The following is a 22,267-nucleotide window of genomic DNA, read 5'->3' as shown; positions in this document are numbered from 1 at the left end:
TACATGACCTGATAATCCGTGTTTAACGTCGTGCATTATCACCCCGTACCGAACTAGCAGGGAACCAATATAATGTACGCGCAATAATATACAACGTGATAATCCGAAGCATTATAAGTGTCTGTCTTATAAGTGTCCGATTATCATGCGTTACGATTTCCGTGATTGAAATAAAAAAAACCTAACGAATGGTGAGAGCGACGAGCGAGGCCCGGCCGGGTCGGATCTGCTCCGACTATATCGATCTCGATAATGTTATTTGTTACTGTAATTTTGTCATTTGGTAAAAATGCTACAAAATTAAATCATGGAATTAAATGCTCAATCATGTCATACCAGGAAAATAAAAAAAAACAAACGTCAGATTTTCTTCGTCTATGGATGTTGTGTTGGTTGTTTTGTGATCGATTTCCCCGCATTTTTCAGTTCGCATGTGAGGGGTTCATGAGGCTCGCACCCTCAAACTGTCCCCAATCAGTCCGGAGGGGTGGCAAATTTACAATCCACGCCTAGAGTGACTCACATTTATTGTTACAAGTGAATTTCCATATCGCGAAATTAAGTTGAAAATGGTGGGAATTTTTAAAGAAATTGTGAGTGTTGGGCGGGTTTGAAGGCGTGATTGAGTTTGAGGGATAGTCGAGCATGGTTCTGGTGAAAGTTGGGGTTAGTTTGTTAGCGCTCGGGCCGGCTGAGGGTTGGTTTTGGTGTTGACACATGTAGTGTTGTTGCGGCGACATGGCGCTCGGGGCGGCGGGCGTGCACAGCGCGACCATGCTGGAGCAGCTGCTCGAAGAGATCAACTTCCAACGCACGAAGGAGATGCGCCAGCTCATGAAGGACGGTGAGTCCCCGCACGCGACAGCGCCGCAGTCAGAGATCTGAGCCTGGGGCAGCTACTAAGTTTTCCACTCGTATAACTTGTTGCTATATCTGCTCTTTAGTCCCTGAATGATAATGAAATCCCACTTCCCAGGTAAGAGTTCTCCCAGCTGCAGTTATAATTTTTAAGACATGACTACTCCACTTGCTACATTTTATATGATCCATGTAAATCACCCTTGTACAAAATTGCATGTAGACAGCAGTCTATTAATTACCTTATACCCTTTTCTGTGAGAGGTTAAAAATGGCTTTATTATTGTTTATGAACAACAAAGTAACCCATTTAATTTATTGTTAAAACCATTTATTACCTCACTATTAGAAACCATGCTTAGAGACAATTTCTAACAACTTCATGTAAGTGCCACTTTACTTTTATCTCTGCAAATAGGTAGTATTTTCCACTTCAATAAGGTCAACAAACATAGATAGTAGGAATGTTTCGTATTGGAGTTCAATGACCTGACTGGGCTACAATGTTGTTACATTAAGGGGCTGTTTCACCATCCATTGATTAGTGTTAACTGGCGGTTAGGTGTGATGGCGTCTCTATTTGTTTTGTGCTAATAGATCAACACTAACCAATGGATGGTGAAACAGCCCCTAATACTCATTCAATTAACTTAAACTAAGAAGGTTTGTCTAGGAATTAATTTAGTTTCAGCTAGGATTTACAGCATGGTAAAGGTAAATATAAATTACCAATTCCGGTTTGTTCGTTAGTGTGTGCACAAATATAATAGGATAAGATCTGTTTTTTTAACACAAGAAATAAATTCTGGTTTGCTGGACTGGATTTGAATGTGCATCTGTTAACTATACTCGCTGAGTATGCTACCAACTGCACCACATGCTCCCAACCAACCCCTCGGAAAACATTAATTACTTGCATATGCCAGTGCATTACATCGTAACTATCACACATCATGACGTCTGTGTTCGAAATTGCATTGGAAAAGCGGAAGAAATAATATAACACTTTTTATTTTCTTTTATTTAAAATATTTTTCTAATTTAAATATAAAAATCTTAGATGTTTCCTCTATGCAAAAATTCAATTTTCAGTGGTGTAAGAGTAGGCTGGGTGTTGGTTATGATTGGTTTTTGGAGTCTTTTTGTATTTTTTATTTCAACTCCAAATTTGTTACTTTTACGGGTATCCCGTGAAACCATATCGAAAATACAAACTGAGACATGGATGCACAGAAAAACCAGAAAAAGAGACCAGCGCTGGGAATCGAACCCAGGTCCTCAGCAATCCGTGCTGCGTGCTATAACCCCTACACCACCGCTGGACAGGAATCTAGACACAAGTCATTGAATTTCATCACAATCAATTTCATGATGACTTTTTGGCCGAAGTATGTAATGTCAACGTGACATTTACAACAGAAAGGTTTTATTTTTATTTTTTTATTTGACTGGATGGCAAACGAGCAAGTGGGTCTGCTGATGGTATGAGTTCACCACCGCCCATAAACATCTGCAACACCCTCACACTGATATGATATACAGTTTTTTCGACTGTACAGTCGAGATTATAAACTTGACGAGACTATAAACGTGAGCAAAAATATTATCAAAAATATCTGAACACGTTTCCACGCCATTAACAATAGTCGTGTTCATTCTTGATCAAAATTTTGCTCACAAGTTTATGAACTCGACTGTACCTAATACTTTCAAATATCTATTCAAATGTTTTGCTCTATTTGTCGATCTTTACTTTGATTGCTCTTCTCTACCACTCTAAGGTTGACTGGCAGAGATCCCTTCAGGGATAAGTTTGTCTTTGTACTTTAACACTTTTTTGTAACTTTTTGAATTTCCTTTTTGTACAATAAAGAGTATAAACAAACAAACAAACAATATCAGTACCTACAGCCTAGGCGACCGAGTTTCGTTCTGGCTAAGAAAGAAATAGATATTTTTTTTTACTTCCCATCAGGCCATTAGTAAAGTATGTAATGTAGCATAGATGGTGGTAATGGTCACTGTTTGCTTGATTCCATACACAGCAAGTTGGTTGGAGAGGATTAATAATACAAACAATTATGAAAAACATTTATTGAACTTTAATTTACAATAGCATTGGTTTAATTACAGTTGTACAATGTCGCGCTGAGCATGCGGCGCAGACGCGCGGTCCTTCGCGTAACACAACTTTTCTATTTTGGCTACAACTTTCAATAAAAAAAACAAGTTTTTTAGAACAAGAATTTTAGAACAGGTTTTCACAGGAATTCGGCGCTATGTTTTATAATCTATGAAATAAATTCGAGAATACACTCAGCTTGGTACACAACACTGATGTTTGAGAAGCCAGGTTCGATTCCAGGAGCGTATCTTTGCCTTTTCTGGCGTATTCTAGTTGCTGTAATAACAAAGTCAAAAAATAGTGCTATGCGAAGGATATTGCCGTGGTACTTGTTTAGCAGAAGTCCTACCGCAGCATACAGCTCACGTCTAACTTACAAGATCATTAAAGCATACTGCTTGGACTCGGAATGTGGAGCAATCTTGCAGTTCCCTCGAGAGGGCCCTGCAGCCCTGCCGTCTTAGTCTGGAGCAACTCAATAAGAAACTGCGGCTCGAGATCGCTTTGGACCAGTAAGACGGTCTGCATTCCGACTGCAACGTAAATACCGACTGCTGCTGCAGCTAGAGTGCAGTGTTGCAAAACGCGATGGAAAAAATATATAGGCAAAAATATGTTGCTTCGGAAATGTAGATCGTCTGATTGGCCGTTAAAGACCAGACCATGTGGACTCAATATCTGAGTTCACCTCGCTAGCTGTAGGTAATCGATGATGACTAGTGAAATGCTAAGTAATAGCAAATCCGAAAAATGCCGTCCGGTTCCGTGGTTTCTTATTATCGCTGCTGCCACAAACAATAATTATTAAATATATATTTACAAGAATGAACACAACTAGTTTAATAAGTAACTGTATTTTCTAAATGTACAACAATTTTTATATTATTATGATTTTTTTCGCAAAAACATAGGCGCATTCCTTATAATTTATGTGCAAGGCAACGTGCATCCAAGCTAAAATATATAAAACAAGCCACTATACTTGAGATTCAGTTCAATGCTCAGAACATTGTTGATCACAAATTAAAAATTATCATTAACTCTAAAGAAACCGTGTAAAACATTTTAAATAAGAAAACGTTGCATGATTTCAACTTTGTTTCGACTCATATTTTTTACAAATAAAATAAATTTAAATCTTAAAAAACAAGTGTAAAAGTTAGGAAATTCATTCTGTTTTGTACAAAATCAGACTATTGGTTCTCTGGATAACATCGATTATCCATGTTTGATTTCAGAATAATAAAATTAAACTGAAGGTATTTCCGACAGTCATATACTTCATAAATAAATAAAAATATAGTGGGTGCTGCACAAGCGTGAGTCTAGTGAGGGTTATTATGGCTATTCAAGTAATCTATCGTACATCTGAATTTGAAGGCACTTCGGATACTCAGAGACCTCACTGCGCTCCGACAGCGACCGCCGCTAATAACATTATCATAGTCTACAAATAGGAAGGTACGGCAAGCTTGGACTTAATAGTGATGAATAGAATTTAAACAATATGAACATGTCGTGTGAAATTTGATACAAGAATAGGTTTACTGAAAACAAACTAAGTTTGGAATAATCCTGGCACTTTTATACAAAGAAGGAATTATCAAACGATGCCTCGAATTGACGTAATATCAAAGAAATTTATAGAAAATGTTTAGTAGAGAACCCAAAGCTTACCAAGAACAAGATAATACGAAACAGAACAGTAAACAATATTGAAACGACCGGCAGTCGTTACATGGTAAATCCGTTGCATCATAAGTGCCACGATCGGGTCTGAATTTGATCGTTTGCCGGCAGATTCGGGGTTCGTGGTGCTGCAGGGCACGACGTACTGGACGGACCTGTTCGTGCGGCACTTCCTGTTCCAGGAGGAGCAGGCCATCGACTGCGACGATCTGCTGTTCTTCGTGCGCAAGCGCCACGTGCGCGGCTCCTCGCGTTACCTGCCCAAGTATGAGGTAAGGCCGCGTGCCGCGTGCCGTGCAGGACACCGCTACCGCCGACATAGTTACCGTCAGGGCCAGTTCACGTCCAGGGACGCGGCACGTTTCATTGAGACCTCAACCAGTCGAGTGCCTGCGTCTCGGTGTAAACTGACCCTAACGCATCATCAGGACGGCACGTTTGCCGTTGTCACTTATTAATCGGTGGCTCTATTTAACTACGTTAGAGCGTAGAGTTAAGTTAGGCGCCAGACTTGTACTGCTGAGGGCCTACCTACGACAGTAAAACAAATCGTAGTTTTTCATATTGGCAGCTAAATATTTATACCAAATTGATCAAAACTAAGCTTTCAGAACAGTTATGTACTACACCTTTAAAACTCTTAGATCACGTTTCCATCTGTCAGAAATTATCGTCAAAATGTTAAAAAATTGCACATTATTACTTAATTTGCATTGCAAAATACTCGTCAGTTGAGAAAAGTTCTGTTCTGTGGTTACAGCAGACAATGTGACGTTGTCTTCAATTGCAGTCGAAAACCGCGGCATTGGCATGGCGTCGCGTAGATATGGGGAACAGAAAGCTATCTAAATTTCACATCTGTGTACGTGATTTTTAAATGAAATTTCGACTGGCACGCCGTCGGTCTTATCGGTCTTTCGTTATTATCATTATCAATCTTGCTCTACATCTGTATGAAGAAATTAGATATGTGTAATGATTTGTATTGTAATTGCAAAGTTGCCATGAAGTTCCTACAAGTTATAAATTATGGCTACTCATAAGTTAATAAATTATGCCATAAAATAATCTCTCGGCTCAGACACTAAATTGATATAATTAGCGGAAGAGTTGTCTTCTTTTCAGACAAGGATCTTTTGCGAAATCTAATAATTTGATTATTGATTTTTGCAAGGTTCAACAGTGTACGAATACCTACTGTTTAGAGTTAGACATTTAATATTTAATTAAGTAGATAATTATTTTGGATATAATTTGGAATATCATATCATAGCGTACAACTTAGTTACAATATTACAAGATTTAGGTATTCTATTTCAAATATATGTCAGAATACAAATTGAATTGAACGGCCTTTGATCAGTACAAGTTCGGTGCTAGCCAGTTTATACAAACTAATTCATCATCATGATTTATTATACTATTTTTTATCAAAATACTTATATATTATTATCAACGAATTTGTGCATTTCATGTTCCCAAAATGCAATACATGTAATGGGGTGTAGTCGTGCGGCCACTACTACTGTTTCGGTACACGCGACGCGATGGAATACTGAATGATTTGTGACTGGCGTGCTGTGCGTGCGCGGGCGCCGAACCGTCACTACGTTAATTACTAGATTAGCACCATTTGGATGAAGTTACAAAAATTCTATCAGACAAATCTTTGGAAATACAAAAAGTATGCATTAAACAACAGTTATGTACTTTATTTTAAACAATATAAAAATATTATTTCTTACGATAGGCTCTATTACAACAACTAAGCATTAGGGGTCGGGCGACGCGCGGGCGCCGCCGCACGCGCTCTCTCCCGCCTCGGAAACAAACAATAGTGATCACAGTACATTTTGTTAATAAATATCGCGCTCATAATTAGACTTCCGACAGTTCAATAACTATTTATAAAAGATACAATATACAAAAACAAAATTTCTATCAACACTCGGCTCGACAGTTCGCGATTTCCATCATGGATCATTCAAACGATTATAGTTTTTCGTTAAATAAAAACTTACACCGCTAAACGAGAAAAGCGTACGCTACCGTTTTTATAGTTCAGTTCGCACTCGATTAATAGTCCGGTAACACATTCAGTCACCGTTCGCGTGTCACTGGGTTACGTGTAGCGTCCCGTCGCGCGCACAGGTCGCTGCCGCCTGACGCCTGTCGCCTGACGCTCGGGTCGTTTGCAGACTGACGTGGAGGTGTTCCGCAAGGACTCGAAGAAGCTGCCCATCGGCGACCCGGAGATCGACTGGGAGGAGACCGTGTACCTGAACCTGGTGGTGCACCAGTTCGAGTACACGCTGACGCTGGCCGTCTGCACGCGCACCAGCCCCAAGGAGCTGCAGGTGCTGCGTCGGCACTCGCAGAAGGTGCGTCACACGCGCGCCGCCGCCGGCCGCCCGCGCCGCCCGCTCGCCACTAGCTCAGCCGGCTGAACAGCTTGGCGCGCGGCCACGGCAGCGGCCAGTCGTACCGGCGCGGCACCGGCCCGCGCGCGTTGCGCTCCAGGTACGCGAACAGCCAGTACCACCACTCGCGCTGCGTCATGGGCTGCCCGCCGGCCGGCCCGTGCCGCGGCGGCGCCAGCAGCAGCGCGTGGAACGTCCAGAACAGCCGCGTGGTGATGTAGTACGCGATGACCACGTCCACCGTGTAGTGGCCGTGCGCCAGCAGCACGAAGGCCACGCCCAGCAGCGCCGCGCCCCACAGCGCCCAGTGCAGCGGCCACAGCTTGCGCGGCGAGTACTCCGCCACCACCAGGTACGACAGCACCAGCACCATCGTGTGCCCCGAGTAGATGAAGTCGCCGCAGTAGGTGTGCTTGCCGTTGATGGACAGGCCGAAGCCCGAGATGAGGTAGAACATGCGGCGCACCACCAGCAGCGGCGTGGTGCCGTTGCTCTTGGGGCTGCAGTAGTACGTGGTGCTCGACATGGGCAGCACCGTCACGAACATGGTCACCGACCGGTACAGGTACAGCAGCCCGATGATGAGGAACAGCCGCCGCGCCACGATGAAGCGGTGCTTGTGGAACACCACCACCGCCATGGCCGTGCTCGAGGCCAGCATGATGATGTACTCGGACACGGGCAGCGCCCAGTCGCGCGCCGCCACGTTGTCCAGCACGGCGTCCGGCAGCGGCGCCGTCGTGTTGCGGTCCGGCAGCCGCTCGTGCACCAGCGACAGCGACATCATGTTGATGCACACGCACAGGAACAGGAAGCAGAAGGAGACGATCGCCTTCCAGATCTCTTTGGGGTAGCGGTCCTCGCGCGGCGCGCCGGCCGCGATCTCGACCACGAAGTCCTGGTGCGCGCGCGCCGGCGAGTGCTCCAGGTCGGGGTCGGAGTCGTCGGCGGGCGCGGCCGGCGCGAGCTTGGCGGCGCGCGCCAGCAGCGGCTGCCGCTGCATCAGCTCGGCTTGGCTGGGCATCGCGTGCGGCGTCGTGCTCTGCTGTCGCGACGCGTTGTTGTTCAGGTCATTCCGCTTGAGGCGGGCCTCGAAGTTGATGCCTTTGATCTCGTCGCGCGCGGTGTGCGCGGCTATGTCCGCATCGCAGCGCGGCGGCGGCGGCGGCGGCGGCGGCGAGGCGGCGAGGGCGGACGCGGCGCGGGCGGCGCTAGCTGCTTGGCCGGCAGCTCATTGGCCAGGTACACGCGCACCGACTCCACCAGCGGCTCCGCGAGCGTGATCTGCGTCACCGGGGACGGCTCCTTGTCCGGGGAGCGGGCCGAGATCGTCATCCACTCGCCATTGGGCTGTTGGATCGAGCCTGAAATCGAGAAAAAGCGTCGGTCAATAGGAGGATCGGCCCGGGCTTAGTATAGTTTTATTCTCAGTTGCAAGTGCAGCGCGATGACTCGATTGCGCCGTTTGCATTATTGAGTCGAGCGCCTTTCGAAATTTATTATTTATTTATTGTACACACACTTACATCTATCATTACAGGCTTGACCTAAAGCGACAGAGAAGTTCCAACACAAATATTAAATAAATATATTATTATTAGTTGTCGGTCCTACCCGCAAGAATCTGGAATGATCCGCTCGGATGTCGCTACTAGACGAGAATCCAGTTCTGTGAGTTCGTGAGATTATAAAGACGTGTTCGATGAGTGAGTCAATAGCTACTTTGATACATATCGGTTAGACGTGTTTAACCGGTTTTGTCGGTAGGCGTATTAATTAATTATCATATTGTGTACGTTTCCTAGCAGAGCGGAGTTAGCTATTAAATAGGTACATACATGCGGGTGCGCGAGTCTATTGTGACCTCTGGGTCGAATAACTTACAGTTTAGTTTTTTAGTAGGTACTTAAGTAAATTAAATAACAATTCGAACGCACATTACGAGCGCCGTATCTCTAGAATATTCAGTGTAAACAAATTGTCAGCGTGAGCGGTTCAAAGACCGAGGCTGATTGCGAGAGGGGGGCGCATCGCTCGCTCCTTTGTCACTGTCAGGTGACAATTAGCGCGCGTTGTTGTGGTCGCGCGGGCGGCCGGGCCCGGTTGCGTGCCGGACCGGCGGCGGGTTTCTCTTTCACCGCCGGCTGGGGGCAGACGGCGTTAGAAAGCGCACGTACGCGGGACGGCGGGCCCGAGATGCCGACTCACCCGATCAATGTGCGAGCTGTCGATGGCCGGGAGCGCTCCCGCTCATCGATTCCGGCACCGGTGGCCGCGGCCGTTAGAAAGCTAACCCGCGTTCACTTAGATCACTCTAGTCTCACTAACGAGGGCGCTCCGAAATGGCTCGCGTGCACTTCTCTGTTAGGGTAACGGCACTCTCGGCAATTCGGCGCTTTACGGTGGAATTAGCACTCGCGGGACTGCGGCACACGGGACTCGACGGGACGGCCGTGCAATCGCGATTAGAAAAATATAAACCGCCGGGAGGTTTCGCCGCGAGCGAGCGTGTGTAGATGCGGCCGCGTACTAGAAAACATGTAGCACTGGTTGGCTTCGGTCGGGCGCGCTCGGGCGGCGTCGGGCGCTCTCGGCCGCGCTCGGCTCAATGAGAGTAATTACGTGCGCGTGACGTCACGGCGCGGCGCAGGCTCCCTCGCGGCGGGCCCCTAGCAACCCCTACTACGGGCGCGAACCTCGCCGGGACCCAGCGACCCACGCCCCACGCGGGGACGGCTCAATCAAGCGCGATCAACAGCTGACTGAACGTTTTCATTCAACCCGTTACTACATTTTACAGCTACATTTTACACAAACCAGTCTCAGTTTGAATTGTACATATATAGACAGGTACGTTGAATTGTACGTATAGCTTACTTTAATGAGGCCAAACGACTGGTGTCAAAGACGTGTTGCTCTATTAGTATAACTCAGGGTTTCTCAAACTTATGGCTCCACGTACCCCTGTTAAAGTTTCTAGACGATAGCGAACCCCTACCCCCCCAAAGAAAGTAATAAAATTGACTGATGGAGAAACTAAAAATAAAAAATACAAAAAGTGTCCAAAAACCAATCTTAATCATCTTGCTAGTCTTGCAGCCTGGTGGTTTTTGGAGTCACGTAAACCTTGTCGCGAACCCCCTACCGTCGAATAGCGAACCCCTAGGGGTTCGCGTACCCCACTTTGAGTAACCCTGGTATAACTTAATTAGAAAAATATTAAACTTGATACGCAAGTTGCAGAAATGCGGTAGGTAGGTATGCAGTTAGTAATCGGGTTCTATGACAGTCCGGTTTGTACATTGACCTATACATACACCTACTGTGTGTGTTTACTTGCTCTGAGGGTTTGTACGAGAGCGATCATTGCAGTGTCAAGCTGCGTCGCCACGGCCACATACTATGTGTAAGCACGTGTCAGTACTTAATCACGAAAAACTTTTTCACGAAAACTTTTTCACGAACGACTTTATCACGAAAAAACTTTATCACGAATGAACTTTATCACGAAAAGACCATATCACGAAACTATTTCACGAAAACTTTTTCACGAACGACTTTATCACGAAAACTAAATCACGAATAGACTATATCACGAATAGACTTTATCACGAAAAAACTTTACCACGAAAACTATATCACGGATAGACTTTATCACGAATAGACTTTATCACGAAAAATGTTTGAAACTTCTTCACGCTGAAACGGCTCGAGGGATTTGGATGAAATTTGGCAAAAAGTTAGTTTATAATCTGGATTAAAACATAGGATACTTTTTATACCGATATTCCCACGGGATAGGGTTAAAATTTCGAAATAACAACCGCTGGGCTTAGAGCCATGAAATTTGGTATGAAGGTAGCTGGATGTCTAGAATAACACATACGCTAGTATTTATCCGGACAATCCCACGGGATAGATTTGTAACTAATGGACCCCATACATCTCTGTATTATTATTATTATTTTGTAATTTTTACTTTAATTGAATACTGTAGTTTTTATGTATTATGCGGTTGTCACAAGTTTCTTGCGGCGCCTTCTTGGCAATGATGGTCTTTCTGAAAGCGCTGCTTGATTTGTACGAGCGAGCGAAGCGAGCGAGCAAGACGGTTCGGAGCAGAAGCGACTCGGATAGGTTAGGTTCAGAAGGCTAAGGCGGGAGCGAAGCGGAGCGTAGCTCCCGCCTTAGCCTTCGATGTTAGGTTTTTTTTTATAGCAGCCCGGATAATAAAGGAAATAGATAGATTAGTAACAGAAAAAAGCAATTTTAATCAATAATCGCAATGTAAGTTGTCAATAACACTATTTAGTATGGATTATGTATTTAGATATTACATGTAAGTATTACATAAAGAAAACGGATGAACTAAAACCTACTTTTGCTCACCTGCAACCTTTATGATAGCTACGTTTATGCAAGAAATGTGTGTTCTTGCAGTATGAAGTTGGAGGAACACAAATCCATCTAACTCAAGCAGAGCTCATCTTCAAATTCAAATTAATTTATTTGCGAAACAGCCATTCATAGCTAAATATATGTAGAACAAAAATTGGTCAAGTGCGAGTCGATTTTTCTAGTGTTAAAAACAATAGGCAAACATAGTGATGACAGTGCGGATTTGACGAGCGCTTTATTAAAGTTGGCTTCATTAAGGTTTGTGGTTCATACATTTGGCACAAAAACGAATAAATTAGACAGTCACTATTTGTACTATCGAAACTTTTATAAAACATCATTAAAATCGCAAACCTAAAAGTAGGGTAGTATTGTACGCCTCTAGCAGGCAGGATATGGCGCTTCTTTATGTATTGCTGTCTATCAACTTTATTACCCATAACCGCAATAAAGACATTTTGATTTTGATTTTAGGTAAATATTCAAACGACATAGCTAGCCGTTGCTAGGCGACTCGGCCGCCGACAGACAGACAGACAGACAGACAGCGGAGTCTCAGTAATAGGGTCCCGTTGGCACCCTTTAGGTACGGAACCATAAAAAAGAAGAAGGCAATAGGAAAACTGCAATGATGTCTCAAAAACCGTTGTTTTCACTTAAAAAAAATGCGTGTTTTTGCAGGCGGATGGAAAGATCAGCAAAGTAGGTAGGCTTTACAAGTTAACGAGTAAGTCTTCTAATACGTTTTTTCTACTCGTGTAGGTACTTTAATCCGCACATTATAATTTCACAAACAAAATAACGAAGGCGCTTTTTAGGGCTGATTTAAAAGTCTATTGTCTCTGGTACTGGCTACTAATTATGCGCTAATTCACTGATTTTTTTTGACTAATTTCAAACTAATTTTAACCCACCTACCTATATATTGTACACCAGAAATAGTAAGCTATACAGAAAACAGGTACAATGAGAGAAAAAAGCAATAGGCAGTCTTATCGCTTAAGAGCGGTCTCTTCAAGGCAACCTTATTTCAGAATATTAAAACGCAACAAAATTACACCTACATATATCGTACAATATAATACACGTCTAAAATGAATATAGGCGTGAGATAAACAGCCACATATAAGTCCATACTAATATTATAAATGTGAAAGTGTGTGTGTGTTTGTATGTTTGATGATTGAAGATTTTATCCCTATCCCGTGGGAATATCGGAGTGAAAAATAACCTATGTGTTATTCCAGAGGTCCAGCTACCTACATACCAAATTTCATGGCTCTAAGCCCAGTGGTGGTTTTTCGAGATTTTATCCCTGGGTATCCGTTGGAATATCGGGTCAAAAAGTTATCTACGTGTTATTCCAGACGTTCAACTATCTACATACCAAGTTTCATGTATCTAAGCCTAGCGGTTGTTATTTCAAAATTTTATCCTATCCCGTGGGAATATCGGAGTGAAAAATAACCTATGTGTTATTCCAGAGGTCCAGCTACCTACTACCAAATGTCATGGCTCTAAGCCCAGTGGTTGTTATTTCAAGATTTTATCCTGGATATCCCGTGGGAATATCGGGTCAAAAAGTTATCTTCGTGTTATTCCAGACGTCAACTATCTACATACCAAATTTCATGTATCTAAGCCTAGCGGTTGTTATTTCAAAATTTTATCCCTATCCCGTGGGAATATCGGGATAAAAGTATCCTATGTTTTAATCCAAATTATAAACTAACTTTTTGCCAAATTCATCCAAATCCTCCAGCCGTTTCAGCGTGAAGAAGTTTCAAACATTTTTCGTGATAAAGTCTATTCGTGGTAAAGTCTTTCGTGATATAGTCTGTTCGTGATTAAGTTTTCGTGGTAAAGTTTTTCGTGATATAGTCTGTTCGTGGTAAAGTCTTTTCGTGATATAGTCTGTTCGTGATTAAGTTTTCGTGATAAAGTCTTTAGTGGTAAAGTTTTCGTGAAAAAGTCTTTAGTGTAAAGTCCTTCGTGATAAAGTTTTTCGTGATAAAGTTTCGTGATAAAGTCGTTCGTGAAAAGTTTTTCGTGAAATAATACTAGCGCCGTGTAAGCATAAATATATTAACACTAAAAAAAAAATTAAGGATGAATAGTACCTAATAGGTACAAAAGATTTAAGTAAATATTAATGATACAAAGGGCCGCGTTTCTGCGTAACCTAATAATGAAACTGCGATATGTACCGGCGAGCTTATCTTTAGGGAGATAATTTCATGTAAATGATGTCGTATCTAGTCAAATAGCTAAGAATGATGTCGTCTGTGCGCACCTACAGCGGAAAGCGTCGTTTGTTTGCTCAGTCATCTATCGGGTTGGCGGGTTGCAGTAAAATAAGTAATATTTAGCTACCAAGATCGAATTCGCCTGGAATACAGAACGCTAAAGTATAGGTATCATCTCTAAGATGTTTAGAGTTACTTAATTAAGGGAATCTACCGGGTGGGCCCTGTAACACGAGCAAAAAATTAAAACAGGTTCTGCTACTCAAATGAAACTATATACCTACTTTAGTTCTGCGACTTTCAAAAATTAAGCAATTTTATCATTAGGTATGTTCATTCCAAACATAATTAAATGGTATATTCAATGTACGGCATCCAATAGCCTAAATGACATTGCCAGGTCACCTTATTAAAGCCTGTCATAACAAAATGACGGATTTCGCAATGCATTGCTTGTCTAATTAAACTTTAAACTTTCAAAACCAAACTAAACTAAATTAGCTGAAGATGAAGAAAGGAAACTGTGGTTAAATTTTTTGTTCCTGTTACAGGGTCCACCTTGTATACATCCCTGTAAATACCTATTCTAGAAGTGTTAATTCCATTCCATATCTACCCGTGTCTTTTTTATCTTTCTTATGTGACAAATTGTTGTTCTGCCAAGTTTGTTGCGGCGCATTCTTGCCAATGATGCCTTTCCGAAAGTGCTGTTATTACACAAAAATCGACACGTAAAAGAGCCCTTTGTGGCCTATACTTACAAAATAAGCGTTTTAATCATGATTTTGCTACTAAAATTAAATACACGTTTCCAAAAATGTCTACCAAAGCAGCTAGCTATAAACGTCTATATCATGCATGACTGCTTAGTCACCATAAATTCCAAATAATATTAATTGCCTTTAAATGCCATTCAGAGAAAATTACGTATACTTAAGAAGCTTTAGCTAAGAATAATTGTCATTTAATGCAAACACAGCGATGGGCCCAAATTACTTTACTACCCATTTGGTTCCGTGGGATGGCCATCGTAAGAGGCAGGCCGAAGAGAAGATGGCGGGGTGACTTAGACGCATATCAAATAGATTGGCAAGAGCATGCTCTCGATAGGGACGAGTGGCGGAAAGAAGGGGAGGCCTTTGCGCAGCAGTGGGACACTTTAACAGGCAAAAAAAAAATGCAAGCAACTTTTTAACTGTGTGGGAAGGGGGTTGCGGCGGCGGTGTGTACGAACACACACACATTGAATTGAAACCTTACTCTAAAACTCTCGTTTACTCTGAACCCTAGCTTCTTAGGCTAATTTTTCATCGGGGATATAACTACGTTATTTCCTCTACTAGCAAGATCGTGCAGATATGGTTATTCTTCTGTTGCGTTGTTAAAGCCTTAAAACATGCCAAACCAAAACCCCGAGCTAATATTTGTCATCCCGCAAATCTTAGTTATTTATTACGCCTATGATAATTGCGCAACTTGTTGTGTTGATGTACCTATTTATACAGTCAGTTAATGATAACCTTCGCACTGTTTTTTTTTACATAGTCCTAAAATATCTGTTCTGCCGGGTGCCATAATCCTAATAAAATAACGGTTTGTGATCTTATGGTTGTGTTTCTTTGGTAGCTTATCCAGAAGGGCCAGTACAGACCGACTGCATTCCAACTGCAACGTAACCGCAACTTCCGACTGCTCATACATTTTTATCGCAGTGAGCGTGCTGTTGCGCCGACTGCAATGGAACTGCAATGAAAAATGTATGGGCAGTCGGCAGTGGGCAGTTACGTTGCAGTTGGAATGGAATGCAGTCCGGCTGTACTGGCCCTAAGAGCAAGTAAAGTACAGAGGAGTTCCCACTGTTGAAAGAAAAGCTGCATTAATTACCCGGGTTATTTTAAGTGGTGTTTTTGTAGTGGAGCGGTCTGTAATATATATAGTCGCCGACCAAGGTCGGATTTTGCGCTTGTGCTCCCAGCCTTAGAACACACGGCGCCATTGATTGCCACTTAATTGTTCTATTCAGGCATACGACGCAGTTCCATGGCTTCGTCGCGTCCGCGATGCACACACGGACTGACACACTTATGTATCATCATCAGCCTACAGCAGTCCTCTGCTGGACATAGGCCTCTTCCATGGCGCGCCACAACACCCTGTCTTCAGCCCCTCGCGTCCATCCATCCGCCGCCAGCGACCCTTTTAAGGCCGTCCGTCCACCGTGCCTCACTCATGTATGTAGGTACAAACTACATCCTGCCTGTGTCTTCATCTATCGGTACGTTCCGGTTTTGGTTCTCCATTGGCGACTGTTACTGCTCGTTAGATTACTTACTAGGTACACATGAATTGTGTAAATAATATTATCACTGTTTCTTATCAGGCGACTGAGTATGTCAAAGACTGATGAAAAATGTGAATCTTTGCCGAGTTCTTACCTCAATTTATTGCGATAAAAATATTCGAATAATTTAAACCCTAACGAATTTCTGGCAAACTGGATTTTTTTCACTGTTAGAATAGATTTCGTATCCTGCATTGCTCACTAACGACATCTATTTAATATCTAACTATATTTATAAATGTTTTCGTTTGTCGGGTTCTCATTGATAAGGAATAAAAGTTAATCATTAAATTATGTCAACATTGATCCGAATATTCCACTGGCAAATAGATGAGTCACGCCGCCACATGAATCAATCCCCCCCCCCCGCTATGCGGTTGTGCACAAACCGTGTTGAAGTTTAAAGTACACGGTTAATCCAATTTAATTTAAGTAGGTACATTAGGTCATCACATCAACCACGCCTAGACTAAGACTAGTATATGGTCGAACCGGTGATTTCTGCAACCTTAACTCAAGTCAGAAAAAACTGCCCACAAAATTTAAGTTTTAACCTGCATGACAAAATGCTTCGCTTCATGCAATTAGGGCTGCCATCCGTCCGGGTTTCCCCGGATTTGTCCTAGTTAAGAGGGCGTCCGGGGAGCGTCCGGGTGGGATTTCATTCAAATATTTTTAGTTTTTAGACCAATGCAATTAGAATTTTTCGAAGAATTAATTTCCAGCAAGCTGTAAATCATTTTATAAGGATCTTATTTGATTGGTCTATATTTTATTATACCTACTGACCAAGTTTAATAAAATCCTCAACCTGTTGACATGTCCGGGTTTTGGGCTCCAAAATCCGGGGTTTTCACGCGTCTTGTCCTGGTAGCCAAATTTTAGAGATGGCAGCCCTACATGCAATAAGAAAAACTAAAGCAGGGCACACTGATTTTGGAAGAAATGAAGCAGTATTATTTTATTCTATAACTAGCCGTTACCCGCGACTTCGTCCGCGTAGCATTCGTTTATCGATATCCCGCGGGAACTATGCAGTTTTCCGGAATAGCAACTATCCTAATGTCCTTCCCCGGGGCTCGAAACTGGAATCTGCATACCGAATTTCATCTAAATCGGTTCACCGGCTTAGACTTGATGAGGTAACAAACAAACAGACTTACAAACTTTCCCATTTTTGCCAGCTTTTGCCCGCGGCTCCGCCCGCGTGGTATTCGGTTATCGCGCGCTGTTTCCTCGGGAACTGCATTTTCCGGGATAAAAAGTAGCCTATGTCACTCTCGGGCCCATGAACTATCTCTATGCCAAAAATCACGTCGATCCGTCGCTCCGTTACGGCGTGAAAGACGGACAAACACACAAACATACAAACACACTTTCGCATTTATAAATATAGTATGGATTAGTGGGATATAATGTAAGTACTAGGGTTACGTTAGCGGTTGAAACGCCTCGAGAATCAATTATCGGCCATTGTATGAACGAGCAGATGTCGCGGCGCTGGCAGGGGACGGCAGAGATTTAAATCTCTGGGGAACGGTCGTTGTCAAAGTCGCACGGTGCATCTGTCGGCTCCTTGGACGCATCTTCACAGACTCATGGCACTGTTTAGTCGGAATTGTTGTGACGGAAGCATGCGGTTCAATGATTTCACAACATTGTTTACGCGACACGAGGACACACATTATTTCGGTAGTTATTAATAGATCTGAGTGTTAGTCAGCCGTGCTAAATAAAATAATTCATTCCCTGTACCTACAGACAACCATATCGATATGACATTTAAGTCATTAAAAAAACATTATTATGAAAAAAACCGGCCAAGAGCATGTCGGACACGCCCAAAATAGGGTTCCGTAGCCATTACGAATAAATAAGTAATATTTTTCTAAGGATTTCGTATTTTATACGGAATCTTCCAAGTTTAGGTATATTTTATACCTTAGGCTGCTATTTAAGAGTAAAACTACTAATAATTCTCAAGAAAACTTAGCCGTTATAGTTTTCCTTGAAAGTTTGATATACTCACTACCATCCTAAATTTTTTCAAATTTTTCCACCCAAAGGGGGAAACGGGGGTACGCTCGATTTTATTGAAAATTTGCACTTTAAATTTGAATATTTCGCAAAAAAATCAATGAATCGAAAAATTGTCTTAGCAAACCCCTAATGGATTTAAAAGACCTATCCAACAAAACCCCACACTGTAGGGTTGGATGAGAAAATAAAAATCACCCCCACTTTACGTCTATGGGAGCGACCCTAAAAATTACAGCTTTCTAGCATTAATAGTCCCTGAGCAAAGCCGCGGACGGACGGACAGACAGACAGACATGGCGAAACTATAAGGGTTTCGTTTTTGCCATTTTGGCTCCGGAACCCTAAAAATGGAAGGTTTATGTTGACCCAGGTTTCAAATTGGAGTGTACTCATTCTCACGTCACGAATAAACCATTTCGACGGGTCTTGACTCAACCTCGTATAAACAAATTAAGAAATTGGAATAGCCATTTTAGATACACATCCTAAAGTAGATATTCCAATTTCATAAAATTTTAGATACGTGGTTTAGTCAGAGACTCGAGAGACCCGTCGATGTAAATGCCGAACAACGCTTGCTCGAGTGGGAACAAATAATATAGGGTGGTAAAAACGTGTTGATATTAGATAGCAGTGCAAACACGTTTATTTAACCACCGTTGAGGCAAACCGAGCTGAATTGCAAGAAGTGGGTTGATCGGATGGCGCGTGGGCGGCAGAAACGGGTCAAGGCAGAGCGTTCGCCGCTAGGGCTCGTGCACCTAGCTCCGAGCTACGAGATACCCATTTATTTCGTCTACAGAAGTTAGTACAAGACACTGTGTAACAGAAAACCACGCTGTCAGGAATTTGTTCATCTCGTTTCAATTCAAATATGGCTCTATAAAATACTGATTAAGCGTATGTTGACATAATGTTTATATTATAAATTAGGCGGGACAATTCATTGACCTAGTCCCAAAGTAAGCTTAGCAAAGCTTGTGTTATGGGCACTAAGCAACGGATAAATATATTATATAGAAAGATACATACTTAAATACATATTAAACACCCAAGGAGAACAAAGATTCGTATTTTTCATACAAATATCTGCCGACACGGGAATCGAACTCAAGCTTCGTAGTCAGGTTCTCTAACCACTAGGCCATCTGGTCGTCAAAATTTGGAATCAACTCTTTCGGGTGGCCGGAACGAGCTCGCCCCGGCGTGGGCACGGGCGCCCTTCCGGCTCTCCGGGCGGGCACCCGATTACAGCGGTTATTACCGCGATTATCACGCTCCGCCGGAAGACTAGCGATATAGATTACCCAACTATTGATTAGTCTATAGCACAACGTTCTCTTGGGTCTTTTTAAAGTTCTCTACCCAAGTGGTACCAACAAGGACACTGTATTTTAATTCCGCTATCTGTCATGAAAAAGAACATGGTATTATGATATTACTATTTGGTTGTAGCGAACCGGTAACAAAAAAATGCATTAAAATTACAATCAATAATCAAAAATAATGAAGAGAAATGTCAGTCTGAGCTATAATTTTAGAGTAGGTAAGTGTGTACTGTTATATGTATCTACATATCTGCAACTCCCGTATAGTCCAATAAAATGTGAAATCTTTTTGGCTAAACCTATTTGTCATTTTGATCGCATCTGCAGCAGCGACGCGCAGCAATGCCTCTGCTGCGGTAAGTCCATAATGGGACTGAAATAACAAAAATAAAATGGAAAAGTTAGCAGGTGTATCTACCCTTTTTGTTTGCCTTGGGCGTATTTGTTTGCTATTTTAGGGAGCATGTTTTATTATTGATGGGAAGATTTGAGCGGTGGCGTGTTGTGTTATGTCAGACACCCGCGCCGCGCCATGGCGACGCGTCACAGTTCTTTATCCGTACTGCTGGGCTACTACGAAACTCGAAACTAGAAGTTCATATCGTGCGGTCCCTCTGACACTTGTACTATTTAATACGAGAGTGAGAGGGACCTGGTGTCCCTGCTGTTGTATGATCGTCACATTAGTACTTCCGATTTGGCATTACACTACGATAATTATAGATTGTTATACTACTCGTAAATCTTGCTTTATCGTTCATAGAGATAAATAGTTTAACATATGAGAGATAACGGCTCTTCAAATTCATAAAGACAAAGGTACACATACTGCACTCTTGAAATGGGTACCCCAGTTATTCAGGCACTTATGACTCTACCCCTTTATAGAATACAGGCATTTGACGGCATTCGTCGACCGACCTAAACTACCATATTCCTCGAACACGCCGTAAAGGTGAGTAGTAAAAATCTTTTCGTGACAGACCTTTGTAAAAAGCCGGCGTAAATAGACGAGTGTCGGCGCAGACGGCTTGCGTTCTATTTCCGTGCCGGCACAATGCGCCCCCCGAGACGCCGCGGTCCCTTCGGTTATTACGGTACGTACGACAGTTCCGGAGACACCAGCTCTAGGAGGCGATTGCAAGTTATATATGGCCTATGTTATAGCGTTGGTGACGGGAGGAGTTGAGGCCGGAGCCTGGTATACAGGAACAGAAGCCTCATATCATGACGTACTTATTTATAATATCTATGCCTATTTACAAATGTAAGTGTGAAGTACGTTTTAAAATATATCCAGCTGGACAAAGCTGGATTAGGTACAGTCAACGTCATAAATAAGTGATCTCTTTTGTACCTTGTCACTTTCACGTCATGTTTGAAAAGACAAGGTACAGAACTGATCACTTATTAAAGACGTTGACTGTACCTACGTTTCGTGGCCAGATTTTAGAAATAGTGTAGTCTAGTAGCAAACTAAAATTAACTGTAATTATTGAAACGTTAACGTCTATGATGTCAAAGGTGAGACTAGCTTGATCGAGAGAAAAATCGCGTTTATATACTCATCTGCGCGGTTTACTTAGCGCTATACTATACGCCACTTCGTCATATGGCCAAGAATATTATTTCACGATGTGATCACTAACTAGTGCTGAGCCATATCATCAAACGCTGAGTTTTGATTGATCTGGCCTGGCCATTTGGGCAGCGGGTACTGTTCTACAGCACGAAATGCTGCCACCTCATAAAATGACCAAACACATGAAGTGTCCAAGATCCAAGATCCAAGATCCAGCCACGACACGATAAATCCTTGATAATCCCATTCTAAAGTGATAAACATCTGTGTACCTATTGCTACTTCAGTGATATTTAGAAAATCGGCTTTAAGGACAGCCTTCCTTAAACCACCAACCAATAAAAGTTTTTAACGATGCACGGTTATTTACATTAACCATTAACTTTCATGATGCATGCAAGTTGCCGATTTTCGAAATATCCGTGAAAATTATTTAAACTCTAGTTGCAACTGCATTGAAATATCTGGAGCTTATTAAATTTCTACGTCCAGCAACAAATATATTATATGCTTATAACATCACATGATTTGCAACTATGTTATGGACTTTAAGATCTTTCATGCTATATTTTCGCTTGCAAATCAATGTGACAAGTTTAAAACTGAAGAAGCACTTGGACGATATTTGCTATTGTACTGTAAAATGTTAATGTCAAGTCCGCCTAACCTCGCTAGCTGCCAGTCAACACGTGGTTCCGGCGCGAGCGAGGGCCGGGCGGACGCGGTGCCGGGGGGCTACTACGAAATTCGAAAATCGAAGTTCGTATCGCACCGTCCCTCTCGCTCTCGTATTAAATGATACTAGCGTCAGCGGGACGGCAAGGTACGAAGTTCGAATTTTGCACTTCATAGTATAGGATAGGGCCTGACTGTGCGCTTGCGCAGGTGTACGCGTCGCCGAGCCGCCGCAAGATGGACACCAAGGGCGAGGGCGAGGAGATCACCTACCCCCACATCTGCTTCATGGTCGACAACTTTGACGAGGTCAGTCCAACCGCACGACGGTGTACGTTGTAAATATCGCGCTACTCTCGTAGGTAGTTGTCGCGATTGGAGTAAGCCGATTATGGCGGGTGTATTTTGACTCATTTAAAGCTTTCTACAAAAATATAAATAGTTTAAAAAGGTATTAATCATGTTTTAATGGTACCTGCATGACTGCTTATCATAAAAATTCTTTACAATTAACAATACAATAAATGAAAATGAAATGATTTATTTTGCTGGAACATCACAATAC

At 42.7% G+C, this 22,267-nt stretch overlaps 2 protein-coding genes across 5 annotated transcripts in view; one reads left to right on the top strand and one right to left on the bottom strand.

The window, feature by feature from the left end:
• The first annotated feature begins 343 nt into the window (after positions 1–343).
• Positions 344–22,267, top strand: part of LOC141445344 (uncharacterized protein KIAA0930 homolog) — a 57,895-nt gene continuing 35,971 nt past the window's right edge. For 2 of the 4 annotated variants that reach the window (XM_074111168.1, XM_074111167.1), the window contains exons 1-4: positions 348–844; positions 4,784–4,944; positions 6,871–7,053; positions 21,913–22,011. In XM_074111168.1, the coding sequence (XP_073967269.1) occupies positions 739–844; positions 4,784–4,944; positions 6,871–7,053; positions 21,913–22,011 (549 nt within the window). In that variant the 5' untranslated portion in view covers positions 348–738. Of the gene's footprint in view, positions 845–4,783; positions 4,945–6,870; positions 7,054–21,912; positions 22,012–22,267 lie in introns of all 4 variants that reach the window. The other 2 variants (XM_074111171.1, XM_074111169.1) reach the window with 2 other exon arrangements.
• Positions 7,003–22,267, bottom strand: part of LOC141445345 (phosphatidylcholine:ceramide cholinephosphotransferase 2-like) — a 143,581-nt gene continuing 128,316 nt past the window's right edge. Inside the window, 2 exon segments of the mRNA XM_074111185.1 lie at positions 7,003–8,287; positions 8,290–8,456. Coding sequence (XP_073967286.1) covers positions 7,103–8,287; positions 8,290–8,456 — 1,352 coding nt within the window. The 3' untranslated portion in view covers positions 7,003–7,102.

This window comes from Choristoneura fumiferana, chromosome 2 (assembly GCF_025370935.1).
Source record: "Choristoneura fumiferana chromosome 2, NRCan_CFum_1, whole genome shotgun sequence".
NCBI lineage: Eukaryota > Metazoa > Arthropoda > Insecta > Lepidoptera > Tortricidae > Choristoneura > Choristoneura fumiferana.
Note: the sequence above shows the minus strand (reverse complement) of the source record. Positions and strands in the feature narration are given on the sequence as shown.